Below are 16,057 nucleotides of genomic sequence, written 5' to 3'. Positions count from 1 at the left end.
TAAACTTGACTCATTTTGGCAGCAGTGTGTATTCACAGTAGGTTCACAACTATGTGTATGTGTGTACTAAGTGGCTAAAAAGTGTGAACTATGAAGTGTACATTCAGTTCCTTAGGTTGCCCCAGGATGGATATCTTCTCCAATGGCACCTTAAGAGGTCTGAGTCTCTCCACCAAATTATAGACTGGCCTTTCTGCTGACCTTTTCTAAGTAGGTCTCAGAGTTATTCTGAAACACACATTCTAACCTATTGTGTCTGAATATATCCATGCCCCTAATGGAACAAAATACACTTTAATGACCATACATATAGTCCTTATTACGTGTTATCTGCATACTGTAGACACCTGCTCATCGAACATTTTTTTCTGAAATGAATGGTACTGACTAGGGCAGCCTTAGTGAGTTCAGGTCCTGGTTTTAGGTGATTTAGTTCTGAAATGCAAGCTCATCCCAAAGGTACTGGATGGAGTCCAATCCAACCATCGGAGAATACAGCTCCACTGCTCCACAGTCCAGTGCTGGGGACATTATATCTCTATAATGTTGGGCATGGGGAATGTTAACACGCGGCTCCATGGTGTCCTATTCTATTGGCAGTGCTTTTCTATGGAGATAAATTTATGAATTCAAATCTCTTGTGTTTTTAGAATTGCTCTTCAGTATACAAGAGTGTTTTAGATCTATTGTGTTTGCTGCTTATGTGTGTTCTCATCTCTTCTTCAAGATTTTCAAGACGTTCATGCAGCATGAAAACATTAGTAAGCTTAATGTTCCCTCAGACTGTACTGTCCTCCAGTTTCTAGGATCAGTGCCAGAGACTTAGCTGAATTTTGCTCCTCAGCCTTTACTTCTTTTATTTTATTAGGTGGTTATGAGTATCTGTGTTGGACTAAACGTCCAAGATGGCAGTGTTTTGGCACCATCTGTACATCTGTGGTTCATGCAAATGACAAAAAACACTATATTGATCTTATGCAGTAGAAATGAATGTATTTCAAAGCTCAAGATGGCTTCTTAAGTCTAAAACTTGACTTGTGTAGGCAGCAGTGTGTATTCACAGTAGGTAGCAACTGTGTGTATGTGTGTGGTAACTATGAGGTATACATTCGTCCTCCTTTGATGGGGCCCTCGGGTTGCACCAGGATGGATCTCCTCTCCAATGGCATATTAAGCGGTCTGAGTCTCTCCCTAACAAACAATAAAACACCCACATTATTATGCATTCAACACACCATTCACTTTTGTACAAAATACATATATAATGACAAATGACTAACACTTTAAACGGTTACACCATTATTCAGACAGGATTGAATGTACATGGGGTCATGGGAAGAGTCTCTCTTTCACCAGGCCTGTCCGGATCAGCCATGTCTGTGTTCTTCTCCCTTTTCTTCTGAGAAAATGACAGAATGATTGTTCTTTGCCAGACATGCTATGCCATATATAGGCTCTGAACATGCATATCCATCAAAAGTCCCCTGCTAGAGTCTATTAGTCTATCAGGAGAGGCCCTCCTGATAGACTAATCCAATTTAATGCAGTTTAATGCAGATTTGTGTATTCCTAGAGTGATTCCACATTTAGAGTGCACTTTAGGCTTTCTGTTGTGATAATGGCTACTGGTTTACTCAACTCTCCTACCAAAGCATGGCAGCTATTTGAATATGATACATTTTTAGTAAAAGGTATAAGCCGGGCAATAGTGTTGGTTCTTTTGAAGACAATGAAAGGCCTGTCTGGAAAATGATCTACAATGTAAGACTTGTCAGCTTAATCTAGTCAATTAAGTACAACTGTGTCAAGTATATCATAAATAATATACTGTAAATCTTTTTTTATGAAAGATAAACAAAATTGTATGATAAGCGCAGAAGGCTGTAGTGCTGAAAAAAATGAACTGCAGGCTCCTGAGTTGGCCCTATCATCAGGGGACCTGGAGATTGATGCCTAACAACGCCACAGTCTCCCCCCCCCCTCACCCAGCACAGGTTTCAGATAGCTGATGTGATGGAATTAGCAATATCCACAAAGCATATTGAACTTGGCAGTGAAAAAGGAGGTTTTATAGCAGAAGGAAGACACAGAGACCGTGTAGTGCAGACTTCAAGGAAAAGCTCATCTCACCTCTGATGGTCAAACAGCAAGACCTTACATTATAAGCATGCTACATTTCAAGAAGGAACACATTAAGACCTTAGAAGCAGATGGGTGTGTGGTTCTGAACCAAGGTGCTGAGATACTGTGAAAACCTAAAATCTGGAAACCAGGCCTGTTGGAAGTGATTTTGATTTTGATCTCAGCAGAAGAATCCCGTAGGAGAACAGGGGGCCAGATAAGCCATAGCATTCTAGAAATGAAGGAAGAGGAGATCCAAATGATAGTAAGTCAACAGACAGCCAACAGTCAAGGAGGATGAAGACTGAGGACATAGAGTTCTGACACAAGGCAGTTTCTGATGACTATACAGACTAGTGGTGTCAAGAAGGTGCTTCTTCCCAAGATGGGGAGATAGCTAAGCCAGGACAACTCGTTCTGGACAAAGACGGAAAGAGGTCCATAGAGGTGAAATGAGTCCATAGCCAGACTGTTTTAGATTGGGGTTCATGAGTATACTGGAGTCGTAAAGCAAAACGGTGAATGCATAAATATACAGATATTTAAATCATATTGATAAAGAAAATCTGTTGGGTCTTAATATTTAGGAAGGTAGATATCCCATGCAACTTTTAGAGTACAATTAAAAAACACAAATATGTTAAAATACATTTGAGACAAGCTTAAATAGATTTGGATTTAGCAATATTTCACCAATAATGCATATGACTATATGTTGGAATTGCTCATAGTAATCTAAAGAAAGCAGCTCATTCAACCTCCTTAGTATTATACAGCACTGTTACTATGTTTTAGGAAGCATAGTTAAGAGTTTGGCATGTTAAATTTAATAAGTCCATACAAATATAGGTAACATGACCATATGGCAAGAGGACAATAGGATTTGCCTAAAATAAACATAAATAAAGATAAATACATTTAAAACTATACTACTGGTAACACAGCTGAACTTTAATAGTTAAAAAAATCCTTGAAAACTTGAAAAACAAAACTTACAGTTCTTCTTCTCATGCGTTCTTCAGACGATTTGTGAATATTTAAAAATCTTTTGAGTACTGAATTGAGGATTGAGCAAATATTAAGTATTACGTTTTAATCTATTTTCATACATTATTAGTCATAGACACAATTTTAAGAAAGTCAATCCCACATAATGCTGAAAAACATTCTAGAAATGAAAGCTAAGAAAAATAATGCTAGAATTGAAAGCTGGGAATAATAATAATGCTAGAATTGTTTATATTTTAATGTAAAGTTTAGTTGAGGACATGCACTGTGTTCTAAGTATTGACCCCTACATTTTAGGAGGTTAAAGATGGGTATTAATAAAGTTCATTTATTAAATACTTCTTTGTTATTTCTTGTAGAGGTCACTTCACTTACAATGTGTCTAAAATATCCTGATTGCATGCACTTTTTAAATGTAAAATATCAGTGGGAGGCAAATAAGATTGCACATGGAATCCTTCCCTAGGATTTCGTACTATTTACAGCGACATTAATGTCATTAGGTATGCTCAGTATTACAGAATGGAGTTTAAATCTTCAGCAGACCCTTTTTAAAGAGATACAGCTATGGTGTGACTACTAGTGGAACGTTTTTAGTAAGATATAGCATCTCTTACTGGCTGTACTTGTCTCTTGCAGGGCAGTGCGGGTAGCGCTGGGTCCGTGAAATGAATGCTGAGCTGTGACCACTTCCACTCCGACCTGTGTTTGTGATATGATAGCGGCCAGGGCCGACCGTGTTCTGTGGAAGGCATAGAGAGTGTTCGAATACATTCCTAATTTCACACAAACATGCTTGTAAAATACCTCTCAGCAGTAACTAATTAGTGTTGCCCCAAAATGTCTGTAAAGGACGTTCCAGTTCCAGTTTCTACCCAATTTGGAAAGGCCAGTTACCCAATCCTTGTTCATGTAAACTTCCCCTAGCACTAGCAATGCTCCCAAACGCTAGGAGAGTGAAGACTAGCACACGTCTCCTCCAACACATGAGAAGCCAGCCACCGCCTCTTTTCCATGCAGCATTGCTATTCAGCCAGCAAGCTAGAAGGAAAGCATGGCTCCCCAGCTCCAATACAACAGCTAACAGACGCCCACTCCCGAGAGAGCAAGGCCAATTGTGCTCTCTCAGACTGCGGCTGCTGACGGCGGATGTTTCAATGTTAAGGAACTGTTTCGAACATTGGTCTCCAACCCTACTCCAGAGACCACTCATTGTAGCTCACTGGTTACTATAATTCATAATTTGTCCCTGACCCTCCATCTTGTCTAACTGTGAAAAGGGGCCACCACAGTACCACTGCTGAACCAGATATTATTGGGGTAACATGGTAGTGGCATGGTAGAAAGTGTTGTATTGGGACCGGTGTATTCCTCATGTGTAGGTGTCCTTAATAAGCTGGTAATTCCGTGTCTGTGCTGTATGGTAACACCTGCCAGCATCTCAGTTTATACTACAGTGTTTTACTGTGATATGGGCTTCAAAATGTACAGAGTAAGTAACTGAGATGGAGGGTTGTTAATACTGATGGCATATTGCTGTTAGTTCCCTGCTATCTCAGTAAAGTATTAAGTATCACAGTGTTTTCAGACCAAAATCCAGATCCATGACCCAATGAGTCATGATATTGGGCAGATTGTTCAGAAATCTTACTCAGAAAGTTCACTGAGCTCACAGATGATGTTTTCCACACACATCATATGTGCCATCTTGGGTTACGTGCCAATACGAACGTAAGGCATGCTCACTTGGTTGTTGTTCAGCAGTGTCTCCGTCCTCTTGCTGGTCCTAGGGGCAGAGGAGAGGAAAGGGGCTGGTGTACTGCTCCTCGATTGCCCCCTTGAAGTTACAGGAGCGACCTCATACCAGCCTGGGCCGGGAAACGTCTGACAGAGTAAGAAGAGGACCATGAGGATGTAAGTTACAAGTTGCGCAATACTGTAAATCTTCATCCTAGGCCAGCGAATGGTGCAGGGATTAAGTCCATTGCACCCATCCAGGCCTCAGGGGAAAATCTCCCACTGCATGTCATGGTGAAGGTGCTTTTCCACGAGGGAGCAACGTGTTGAGCAGTTCTTGTTGAGCAGTTTTCATTCGCTACACAGCAGACACAGTAGGATTACATGTTGGTTGTGTGTAGAATCTATCGAAGTGACTGTGTGGAGGCAGTTAGACTGCCTTTTGGTCTGGTAAAAGAGTATTACTGTTCTTCTAAATTAGAGTGATGATACAGTGTCGCTGATGTGTGAAGTGTACTGCAGTTCATGTGTTGTATTTCCCACGGCAGCAGTTCGTCACACAGTGCAGTAAGTTGCAGAAATTTCTTAGAATTGTCATGTTTTTTGCACATCAGAATAAGTAGAACATTGGCACTGAGGAATTAATGCCAGTTAGCCCATTATTACGTTGGACCCAAGTGACTATGGCACCGCAGAACTACTGAGCGTCTAAACAGGTGTTGATGAAAGTGTGGTGTGTATGTACCCTAGGTCGTGGACACTGAGGCAGGGTGGAGTGGTAGATTCTCTCAGTAGGGACAGAAGGGTATTGCTCCAGACTGCTAAACACCCCGTGCTTCTTCTTCTCGGGTCTCTGAAGCTCCTCCCCAAACTTGGGCACCTCTTTAGTGTATTCAACCTTGTCCCGATTCACCCTTTTCTGAAGACAATGATTATGGTCAGAAGATGCTACATATTACATGTATGGAAGCCTGAGGTTGGTGTTATTAGTTATTTTCTTGCTACAATCCACATTTAGTCACAGTATGCAACTGTGATCCTGGATGGCTGGTGTCCAGCACAGATGGGTTTGGCTACATTGTTTGCATAAAGATTTTTATCATTGCTGTTTTGTGTAAACATTCTATAACTTGTAATAATAGCAGAACCATATTTGGTGCTATAATGGATAATTTTCAAGGTATTTACAACCATATATAAGTATAAATAGGAAACCATAAAGAACATATTTCATAGTTTACCCTTTTTCCAAAATAAGGCCTGATGTTTGGGTATCCTCCATGATCAGTATTTAGTAACACCCCCTGTGGTACGTATCACAGCTTGTAGATTTATAGGTCGTCTTGCTGCACTACCCTTTGAGATCTTTTCACAAATTTTTAATGACGTTTAGTTCGGTCATTGTGGACTTTAAGGTGTGAAGTCATCCTCTTTTAATCTTCAGATTTTTACAGATAGTTTGATGTTTGCATCCAAAATTGTCTGGTATTTAATTCATTCCATTCTTCCACCTTCATTGTTAAAAGAATACGATCCTTGAGGAACTTTAAAATGACAGAAACTTTCAAATTGAAGAACCTCCAAAGGTTCCTTAAGGATTGTATACTTTTATCAGTGTACCAGTGAAATTCCCCCTGTGCAACACATGTCTAAAGCATGAGCAATGATCTGTGCTCCTGAAGCTAAATTTTGTGTTGATGAAGGGTTGTCATCTGATGACTCCTGCTTTAAGGTCGCTGCACAGTAGAATAGTGCCACCACAGTGTCTGCTATCTTTCTGGGTTTTCTTGATCCTGGATGAACCAACGTTTCCTTCTTTGTGGGCATCAATTGTCAGAGCACTAGGCAGCTGCTTAAAAGAGAGATTGTTGGAACCAGCTTTGAGGTGTCATAATGCCTATAAATCCTTCAAATTTGCATCAGCTTTCCCAACGATAAAAATGAACAAGCCAGAGCCCTAACAAACTAAGGGCTGAGACCTTGAGAAGTTATCTGAGAGCCAAAACTCTTCTGCATGCTGGTCCTTTTCCTTTTTTCACTTTTCAACAAATATGATACACTAATCTTGATTTAGGCCTTTTGGAGTTCATCTTTTACTCATTTAACTGCTTGACTGTTTAAAAATAATTGCCCACGAGGGTCCAAACATGTATCTTACACTGCGAATGTTCCTAACTAGTGACTGGACTTTTGTTACTCATTGTACATTGAAAACTATCTACTACACTCTGGGTTCCTAATCACTAATCACTGCAGCCACAAAAGTATATAGAGTTTATAGGCTTACCACAGTGCGATCAGGGAAGCGTTTCAGCCTGGCGCTGTAAGTTCCCATAGACCTCTTTTCCTTCTCCTCCAGTGCTGCTGAGGGGATTCCTCCTTCACCATAAGTTCCTGGACCTGGGGCCCAGCTCTGGAAAATATGTACAGTAATGCAGACTAGCACACTCTCATGTTTGAGTATATAATTTGTACTTGTACTGCTTCTTTTTGAGATGTCTAGTTAACTAACTTGAACCAAGTCTATTCCTCAGGCATCACCATAGCTGAAATTAAAAAGTTCAAGATCTTTGTAAACAGACTTCTAGGGCACTCTTTTGCTCAGTTGCCAGTCTTATGCCTCCCTCTCCTGGCTGAGTTGTGTACCTGGCAGTCTTTAAAGCGCTCCTCTCTGGTCTCGCAGATTCCTCTCAGGCTTCCAGGTTTCTTTTCCAGCTCTTCAATAAAACTAGTGATTTTGTATATACCTGGGCCAACATTGGTGTTCTGAGGTAGAGCAGAAACAGACAACTGGTTAGGAATGGCATATTTCCCTCAACATATGTTAATAAGAGACAAGCATTATATTTCTTTTAAAAGAGAAAAAATACCTTGCTAATTCATATGCATATTAATTATCATGTTAAATATATATATTTTTTGTTTCCTGTGATCTTCCATTAAAATGTACTGACTCTTGACCATCTCTAAAACCTGGCCAGGGGTCAGTTCTTGTCTTCAGTGGTTGTTGTTTAATGCAGGGTGATACTTTCCCAGCTCATCTGTTAATTGCCAGTCCTATGCCTCCCTCTCCTGGCTGAGTTGTGTACCTGGCAGTCTTTGAAGCGCTCCTCTCTGGTCTCGCAGATTCCTCTCAGGCTGCCAGGTTTCTTTTGCAGCTCCTCAATAAAACTAGGGATTTTGTAGACACCTGAGCCAACTTTGGTTTTCTGAAACACAAAATGTAAGATACAGACTAATTACAACAATAAAAAAATGTTGTGTTATCTATTTTTAAGTAAAGCTGAATTAAACACCCAATGTAGTAGAGTACAGGATAAATACTAATCATGCGCTGGCTGGCAGCAGAAATCTGCATAAAGCCTAAAGATTTATTCTTGTTCTCACATAATATCAACTACTTGAAAATTAGTAAATTCTTGTTAGGGTATTAAAAAAGTTTATCTTGCTTATTGGAGTAACTGTCCTTACTGTCCAGGAATGGCTTTCTACTAGATTGTCCTAGTTTTAGGATTTGATTGCATTCAGTGACAAGAGTGTTAGTTAGGTCAGGATGTTAGATGATCAGCACCCCACTTCATCCCAAAACATATTGGATGGAGTACCATCATTCCAGAGAACACAGTTGCACTGCTTAAATTAACATGAAAATGTCTTTAATGGCAAATTTGAACAAACGCATGTCAAATAAATAAAATAAATAAAGTCAAATCAGTGCCTGCATAAATATTCATTGGATTCTATATATGGAATTTCAAAAAAGTGCCACACAACTTGTACACGGCATACTGCATGCAGCAGGCAAATTCTTCAGCGCTGACATTTCTTATATACGCTAGTTGTACACAAATCACCAATATGCCTTCATATGCTCACCAGGAATCGTTTGTTCCCCCATGCATCCCGGTACAGCAAGTGTGGAATCTGGGCCAGCCGGGCCGTCTCCTGTGTTCTCTTCCAGTCTGGACCCTTTGCCCGCTCCCGCACTGCCCGTTCACTGAAGTCACCAGTGTCTGGATTATATGTGCCAGGTCCAAGGTTCCTTTCCTGACACACACACACACACACACACACACATATTCAGAGTTATAACACGAGAGACTTCCCACTGGAATGAGTAATTAACTGCTTACACATAATTGGTGTTGTGTTCTGTAAAGTAATGAGTTTAGACAAGAGATATAGAACATCTTTGATTATCTAATGCTTCACCACCCAGGAGTGACTCGTAACCGACCTGCTGATTGGACAGATTAGGCTACACAGGCTAATTCACAGCTAATAGTAAAGTCTTTACCAGGTCACTTGTCCTTCTCTTGCAGTAGGAGATCTGAGTATATGTCCCAACCCTCTTGTTTGCAGGATGGACTCCTGAAACATCAAATCTGTAAAGCAGAGACTTTAAGGAAACAATAAAACCTGCATAACAACAACAACAACAACACCAACAATAATAATAATAATAATAATAATAATAATAATAATATATAGAATAACAACTCATGTTACCTGGCTGACTGTGTCCCAAAAGGGGCCCCTTCGAACTTTCTTTCTGCCATTTTCAAGTTTGGTCTTGCCTCAGAGATCACACAGGACAGGACCCCCTTGTGTATCTGAGAAGGCTGTGACTATGACAACATGACGTGATAAAGAATTAATACATCATCTCCTAGCAACAAAGAGCTCTGACCCTGCTACCAGCCTTTAGCTTCATTTTTCAGTGAGCCAACAGGCTCTCAGGTTTCCACTTCCACAACTCTTTTCAGGATTGTCTCTGGGTTAGCTGAACACTGAAGACATTCAAAAGATTTGTTTGGAGATTCACTCCACTCTCATATCCACTCTCTTATAGCTCAAAGACGATGACATAAGCCAAATAGAGGTATTTAGGCATTGTAATTAAATTTTTTTCATCCTAACAAACTTTATGTGAGTTTATCCTGCTTTTGTTGGAGAAACTGTATCTACTGCCCAATGAACAATGAGATTTCTACTAGATTTTTAACGTTGCTGTGAGGATTTGATTGCATTCAGTGATGAGAGCGTTAGTGATGTCAGGATGTTGGATGATCACCACCCTGCCTCATCCTCAACTCTCATACTAAAAGTACTGGATGGAGCTCCACCATCCATCATTCCAGAGAGCACAGCTCCACTGCTCCACAGATCAATGCTGGGGTCTTTTTTATTAATTTTTTTTTCTATATAGCAAAAATAAGCAGGAGAAGGCTTAAAAAAAAAATTGTCTCTGGGGTAGTGGTGCTATGTTCTTCTGTGCAATGTGACCTTCATAGGTATAATGCATTAGTTTGGCTGCAATTAGTAAAAGTAAAGGGGCCTGCAGGTAAACAAACAAACAAACAAACAAAAACTAATATGCATATTTGTAAACGAACAAAATGGATTACTGACTATTATTAGATTAGTATAATGGTCTTACCGCCCAGCACCTTTTAAACAAAGTATTTGTCCCTATATGATCCACATGTAACGCAGTTAATGTCCAGAACACGGAGTCCCACCCAGCCATCAGTCCCTGACCCGCCCACCAGCCTGAAGCAGCGCGGCCGCGGCGCTCTGGTCGGGACTGCGCTTCACAGACGCTGGAAGCTGGACGCTGGACGGGAACCTGGCTGGACTGGACTATCAAGTAGGTTCTGCCACACACAAGCAGTGAGCGCTGTATTCATAGACGGTACTCGGTATTTTGGGCACGTAGAAAGGAACAACGTCGCCGTGACCCTGCCGTGCTTTTCAACACTGCTGACCGGACCAGCACGACAGGTTTCAGCCGGGCAGGGAGGCGTTTAGCTGGTTGGCCAGCTAACTTTAGCTAACCAAGAACACTGGCCAGCTAGCTGGGTGAGTCCTCTGGCTATATTCAGCTAGCTAGGATAGTAAAATGCTCAGCATGTCCTCTGTCCTTCTGTTCGACTGCTCGGGTATAAGGCATTAGCTATCTAGCTACTTTAGCGAAGTTATGCGATGTATGGTTGTTAGCTAGCGCTAGGTAGCCAGCCAGCTAGCTAGTAGCTAGCTATAGCTACTAACTCTTTTGGTCCTTCCTAAACTTCAGTTAATATTTAGCTAGCTAGCGAGGCGCATTGATAGCAGGTTTGATTTCAAGATAAGGGGAAGTTTAGTGGATAAATCTACTGTTCAAATAATGCCTAGCGCTACGTTGGGGAAACGTTTACCGATTCCTAATAAACTGTCATTTTCTTGGCAGACTTTTCTCCCGTCTGTCTGCTGCTGCGATTATACAACGCATTAACGGTGCCTAACATCTCAAACAGAGACAGATTCGACTTCACTGCTTTGTTCAGATGTTATAATCCCGTCTACCTAGCTGTGTGCCATAGCTGGGTGAAAGGTGACTGTGTGTGTGTGTGTGTGTGTGGGTGGAGAGTGTGATTGTCACTGTACACGTTAAACATACCTGCCTATCTGCAGTACTGCCTGTTTGTCCAGGGCGATTGCTGGATCTGTGTGGATCTGTTTGGTCCTTTACTTCTCTTGGCTCTTGTGTATGTTCATTCAGTATCTGTAAGCCTCTCCTGCTCCCGTTTACTTTTGATACCTTGTTTTGACTCTGGACGATCTTCCTTTATTGGTCTGTACCTCTAGAACACCAGACAACTGCAGCCAGGACCAGACTGAATGTACCACACTGCATAAATTGCTCACTAACAATTAGCTGCCCCTATCCGTTTAAACCAAGGGAAGCATTTATTAAATTCAATTTTTTTTTTAAATGTCTTAAAATGTAAACTTCCTACCTTGATTTGTTTTTGAGGGCTTAATAATTGTACTATTATTTCCTGAATGGTTTGGTCCATTCCTAAAAAATATGGCACCACTGTCTTTGTCCCTTTCAACTTGTGCACAAACCTCATAAAAATGCTATTCTGCATGATTGTGTAACTCGTGAGAGTGTCTTTTAAGTGTTGTGATGTTATGTTTTTGCAGTTTTTTTTGTACCACTCGCTCCTCCACGGTGACCGGGCAGCGCAGAAAAGAAAGCGGGGTCAGCGGGCAGTGCTTAGGAGACTGGATGGTGTGCCCTGAACATGTCCACAGACAGAGAGCCATGTGTCACTGCTAAACTCCTCCACCTCATCTTCCTCTCCACCTTTTGGGGCATGCAGATATGGGTCACCTTCATCTCTGGTGAGAGCCTGACCCTGAAATTCTCAATGACATTGTCATGAATACTTGCCCTACATCTGATACGTTCTGGAAATAACGTATGGAACATGTTGTCATTATTGTCATTTACAGGCTTTGTGATGGACAACCATCTGAACCGGCACACGTACGGCTTTATCCAGAGTCGCCTGTTCCCCTTCTACCTGCACATAGGTTCCGCGTGTGCCTTCTTCAACCTTACCATTTTTGCCATGTACCATCCCAGTGACCTTCTGAATGACAAAGAGGCTTTTCAGGTAAGCTTGCTTGTGCAGGTATGAGGTTCTAGGAAATGTAGAATATGATGTGGAACGTCCCATTATTGAAGACAATACTAATTTGTGGTATTGACACGCACAGGCAGATGTAATGTAGAAGAAATCAGCCCACTCAAACCCTCTAAACAGTTGGCAACTTGACAAGTAACTGATAATTACAAATACCGAACAGACGCACACACACATAATACCTGTATTTGATTGTTGAAAGACAGTGTATTTTTTCCTTTTTCCCCCGCATCTCTCCTCCTGTGTCCTCCCTCATCGTTGTGCAGATCTTCATTTTCTTTGTGTGTGTGACTGTGGCAGCAGTGAATGCCCAGTGGTTTGGCCAGTTGACCTCTGAGATCATGGCTGACATGCATATGATTGAGCAGGCCTGCGGACTGGGCCAGGACATCGGGCTATCATCCAACCGGGAGGCCTACTCCAAACTGTGTGACACAGACCCCAAGTACAAGCGGCTGACCAGCCGCTTATGGCTCTACCACCTGCTGTCCTCCCTCTGTAACCTGTGCTGTATTGTGTGTAATGGCTACAGCCTTTATTACCTAGCAGAAAACCTCTCTACACTATGAAGTCTAGATATCCGACCCCATGCCAGGTTTACGCAACCATGATGCAATGTGATGCAACGCAACGCAAGGCTGTCAAGGTATACGACCTGGGCAAACGTTCATGCACAAGCACTCTCAGGTACTGTCTCTATATCCTGCCTTTTTGTTTTTGTACTATTTTTGTCATCATAATATTTAATGCAGCTTTTAATATATTATTGCTGTAGGGTAAAAACCTGGCATCTGTAGAATGAAACTTTACTGAACCTTCCTGGCCTTTCAATGGAAGTTAATGGGAAAAGATTTTATTCTAGGGTATTTCTAGGTGGTTGGGCGGAGGCAGGGGGCAAGGATACAAGATATTGTTCTGACAGCGACGGTATTTAGACAAGACGGACACTTATAGAGATCAGTAGGAAATTAATTATTTGGGGAAAATGGGGAAATAACCTGTTAAAATGTCAAAACCTCACATGAGTTATCAGAATAAATATGTATATTTTTTATTCTTGGATTTACCCTTCTGTTGATTGTAGTCTGTCTGAAGCTCTTATTTAAATAGGTTACATTACTCACTTGAATGTCCAGTAGCTGTTTGTGATGTACAATACAGTTCAATAGTTCAATATAGTTCACTGCTTCTTGATTTCAGTTTTATTTTTTGAAGTTAGACCAGAGAAAAAGAACTACACATATGAAAAATAAAGGTTCTACAAATGGTTCTTTGAGCAATACCATAGAAAAATGAACCATGGGCCTCATTCATCAATTTCTAGATTTGTTCTTGAGAAAAATCCTAACAAAAAGGCTAAGTCAGATTCATAGTGGTAATTTTTTTTTCTGTGGAAAAAAAAAAAAACAACTGAATTTTTCACAGCTCTGCTCTTATAATAATAGATTCAAACATCCTCATAAATTTTAAAACAAATTTTAATTAGGAAAGCACTGGTGCATGTCAGGCTTTTTGTGAAAACTGTGTAAGTGGATTTTAAGAAGAAATGTCTTCATTAAAACGATTGGCGAATAAGGCCTAATATTTGTAATAGAGATGTGGGATGAGAACCTTAGAGATGATAAGGTTCTTCACGCTCCCACATCTCTATGATAAACTTCTTTTTGGAAACAAAATTGGTTCTTCTATGGCGTTCCTTAAAAAAAAAAAAATTGTAGCACTTTCAAGAGTGTAGCAGTATTGCATTTAAAACCATACTTTCATAAACTAAATGTACTGTGATTTTTATTGAGTGTATCACACACTGCACGAGATCCAGTGAAACAGGAGTAACTGCACTCTTAGTAATGAAACCTGTAAATAATACCAGTACCCACAGTATACTGAATTTCTAAAGATTAACCTATGAACAGTGTATTCACCTGTTTATACAGGTGTTTGAGTCGAGACAATGAAGTTAAACTACTCCCTGGGGCTGGTATCTCAGGGCTGAGGACAGTACTGACCTGAGCTGCCATTTGCTGTGAATTTCACCCAAGTGCCTTCCTTATACTTCCTTATAGCAATCTTTCTCAACCCTGGTCCTGGAGTCCCCCGTGCCCTGCACTTTTTAGTGTTTTCTTTGCTCCCAACACACCTGATGCAACTAATCAGCTGATTAACAGCCCATAATTGAGGTTAAAAGTAGTTAATGTGTATGTTAATATGTTAAAAGCACTAAAATGTGGGCCTTGAAGACCAGGGTCGAGAAACATTGGCTTAGAGGACATTCTTTGAGGTGAGGTTTCTTGGCCCCTGTGCATTGCTACAATCAAAACAGAGTTGTGCTCTAGCTGTGTTGAGTGCCTTTGCCTTTTTCAGCTTTGCCTCTTTGTTTCTCCTAAATCTGGTTGTACAAGTCATTCAGGCTGAGCTGTCAAAGTGGCACCCACATCAGACATGCAGTGCAGCGTGGTACAGGCTGTAATTACATGTTATGAAGTCCAGTTACTGAGCTAGAAGAGGTTCATTGGTGTAGACCTTTTGTTGAGGATTTTGTGTTTAATCTAGCTGTAGAAGTGGACCTGCAGTTCCCTTCAGTAGACATGCAGTCATAAGCAGATGCATACAATATTCAGTTGTGTACCATTTGCAATGTAGCTAGTCTGTAATGCACCTTACACTCTCTCTTCCATGTATGACAATCTAACAGTGCCTTAAATAGAAATTACTTTACACAGTATTTAGACTACGTTGTAATGTAGAAAATAAATACTTACATGATGCTGGTGAGGCTTTGAGCACATCCCAATTTAGGGTTCTCGAAATTAAGCCAATGCAAATGAGCCGGCAGCTGATTTAAAACCAATGCTTCCATGTTAAGTGGTATTTTTAGTACTTTTAGTACCTTGATTCAGTGCCTGATTTGAATAGAAGTGAATGAATGAGATTGTGTGTCATACCAGTCTTCAGTACCTTTTAAACACGCTAACAATATCTCGTATGAATTCTGTGCAGCAGAATGAGGCAGTCTAGACGCTGTTGGTCTAGGATTTTAATGGCATTGTTTTTTTTGTGCATTTTGTTGAAAGGTGGAAGTCGATACTACTTTAAAATGTGGGTTTAGGAGTTTCAAGTGTTACCTTTTTGGATTCTGATATTAAATGTTGCACCCGTCACTTAATTTTAAATAAAACTAGGGGATGTTGTGCTTACATGTGGTCAGTGTACTGGTCAGCTATTTATTCATAATGGTGGTGCCTGTATTACAGATGTATTACATTTTTTTCTTAATAAAACAATTCAAATAAAAAGGCTGGTACTATATGACCTGTTCCAGTGTATTGCTTTCTCTAGTACAATAGATTTTCAACTTTACAGTTGTGTGGTAGTGATGAACACACATTATTAATATTAATAACCTAATGTATTAAATGTATGACTACTCTTGGCCCTCAGTGCCGTTTAAAGTTTTTCCTTGGAATTCTGTTGAGCAAGCTGATTGTAGTGGGGAACTGGTGCATAATTATATAAATATGAAAAGTGTATACTTTGTGTTTACATACTATAATAATTGGTGTATTATTTGAAACAAAATAAGTCATTTTTAGTTTTTTATAGTTTATAGTATAGCTTTATAGTTTATATATAATTTATAGTTATTATACTTAAAATTACAGTTATTACACATGGTACACTTCTAAAGATTAGATATCCGTTGTAAATTAAACATTGAA

General features: G+C 40.3%; 2 protein-coding genes across 5 annotated transcripts; one reads left to right on the top strand and one right to left on the bottom strand.

Moving 5' to 3' along the window:
• Window positions 1-760: 760 nt before the first annotated feature.
• LOC140557333 (ciliary microtubule-associated protein 2-like) lies at window positions 761-10,492 on the bottom strand. Of its 3 annotated transcripts, none has more exons than XM_072681673.1 (11): window positions 10,307-10,492; window positions 9,376-9,494; window positions 9,164-9,251; window positions 8,743-8,913; window positions 7,956-8,075; window positions 7,513-7,632; window positions 7,154-7,279; window positions 5,612-5,785; window positions 4,876-5,013; window positions 3,747-3,871; window positions 761-1,191 (listed from the first exon to the last, which is right to left on the bottom strand). In XM_072681673.1, exons 1-11 carry the CDS (start codon window positions 10,394-10,396, stop codon window positions 1,095-1,097), a joined length of 1,368 nt encoding a protein of 455 aa, XP_072537774.1. In that variant the 5' UTR covers window positions 10,397-10,492; the 3' UTR covers window positions 761-1,094. The 3 variants fall into 3 exon arrangements, with proteins under 3 accessions (XP_072537774.1, XP_072537793.1, XP_072537782.1); XM_072681692.1 differs by having other exon boundaries at window positions 10,317-10,492; XM_072681681.1 differs by having other exon boundaries at window positions 9,376-10,492.
• LOC140557347 (transmembrane protein 205) lies at window positions 10,376-15,647 on the top strand. Of its 2 annotated transcripts, none has more exons than XM_072681704.1 (4): window positions 10,376-10,516; window positions 11,836-12,036; window positions 12,148-12,311; window positions 12,608-15,647. In XM_072681704.1, the coding sequence occupies exons 2-4, from the start codon at window positions 11,937-11,939 to the stop codon at window positions 12,908-12,910; spliced, it is 567 nt and encodes a 188-aa protein (XP_072537805.1). In that variant the 5' UTR covers window positions 10,376-10,516; window positions 11,836-11,936; the 3' UTR covers window positions 12,911-15,647. The 2 variants fall into 2 exon arrangements, with proteins under 2 accessions (XP_072537805.1, XP_072537814.1); XM_072681713.1 differs by lacking the exon at window positions 10,376-10,516 and adding an exon at window positions 10,557-10,728.
• The last annotated feature ends 410 nt before the right edge of the window (window positions 15,648-16,057 follow it).

This window comes from Salminus brasiliensis, chromosome 1 (genome assembly GCF_030463535.1).
Source record: "Salminus brasiliensis chromosome 1, fSalBra1.hap2, whole genome shotgun sequence".
NCBI classification, from domain to species: Eukaryota; Metazoa; Chordata; class Actinopteri; order Characiformes; family Bryconidae; genus Salminus; species Salminus brasiliensis.
This window is presented reverse-complemented; position numbering and strand designations above follow the sequence as displayed.

Excerpts from the sequence above, each read along its gene's own strand:
- LOC140557333 (XM_072681673.1), bottom strand. The coding sequence starts at position 10,396 with ATGGCTGGGTGGGACTCCGTGTTCTGGACATTAACTGCGTTACATGTG. Across the intron at positions 8,914-9,163 it reads AGAGAAGGACAAGTGACCTG|GAAAGGAACCTTGGACCTGG; the intron begins GTAAAGACTTTA and ends TGTGTGTGTCAG. Across the intron at positions 8,076-8,742 it reads GGGGGAACAAACGATTCCTG|AAAACCAAAGTTGGCTCAGG; the intron begins GTGAGCATATGA and ends TTTGTGTTTCAG.
- LOC140557347 (XM_072681704.1), top strand. The coding sequence starts at position 11,937 with ATGTCCACAGACAGAGAGCCATGTGTCACTGCTAAACTCCTCCACCTC. Across the intron at positions 12,037-12,147 it reads ATGGGTCACCTTCATCTCTG|GCTTTGTGATGGACAACCAT; the intron begins GTGAGAGCCTGA and ends TGTCATTTACAG. Across the intron at positions 12,312-12,607 it reads ATGACAAAGAGGCTTTTCAG|ATCTTCATTTTCTTTGTGTG; the intron begins GTAAGCTTGCTT and ends ATCGTTGTGCAG.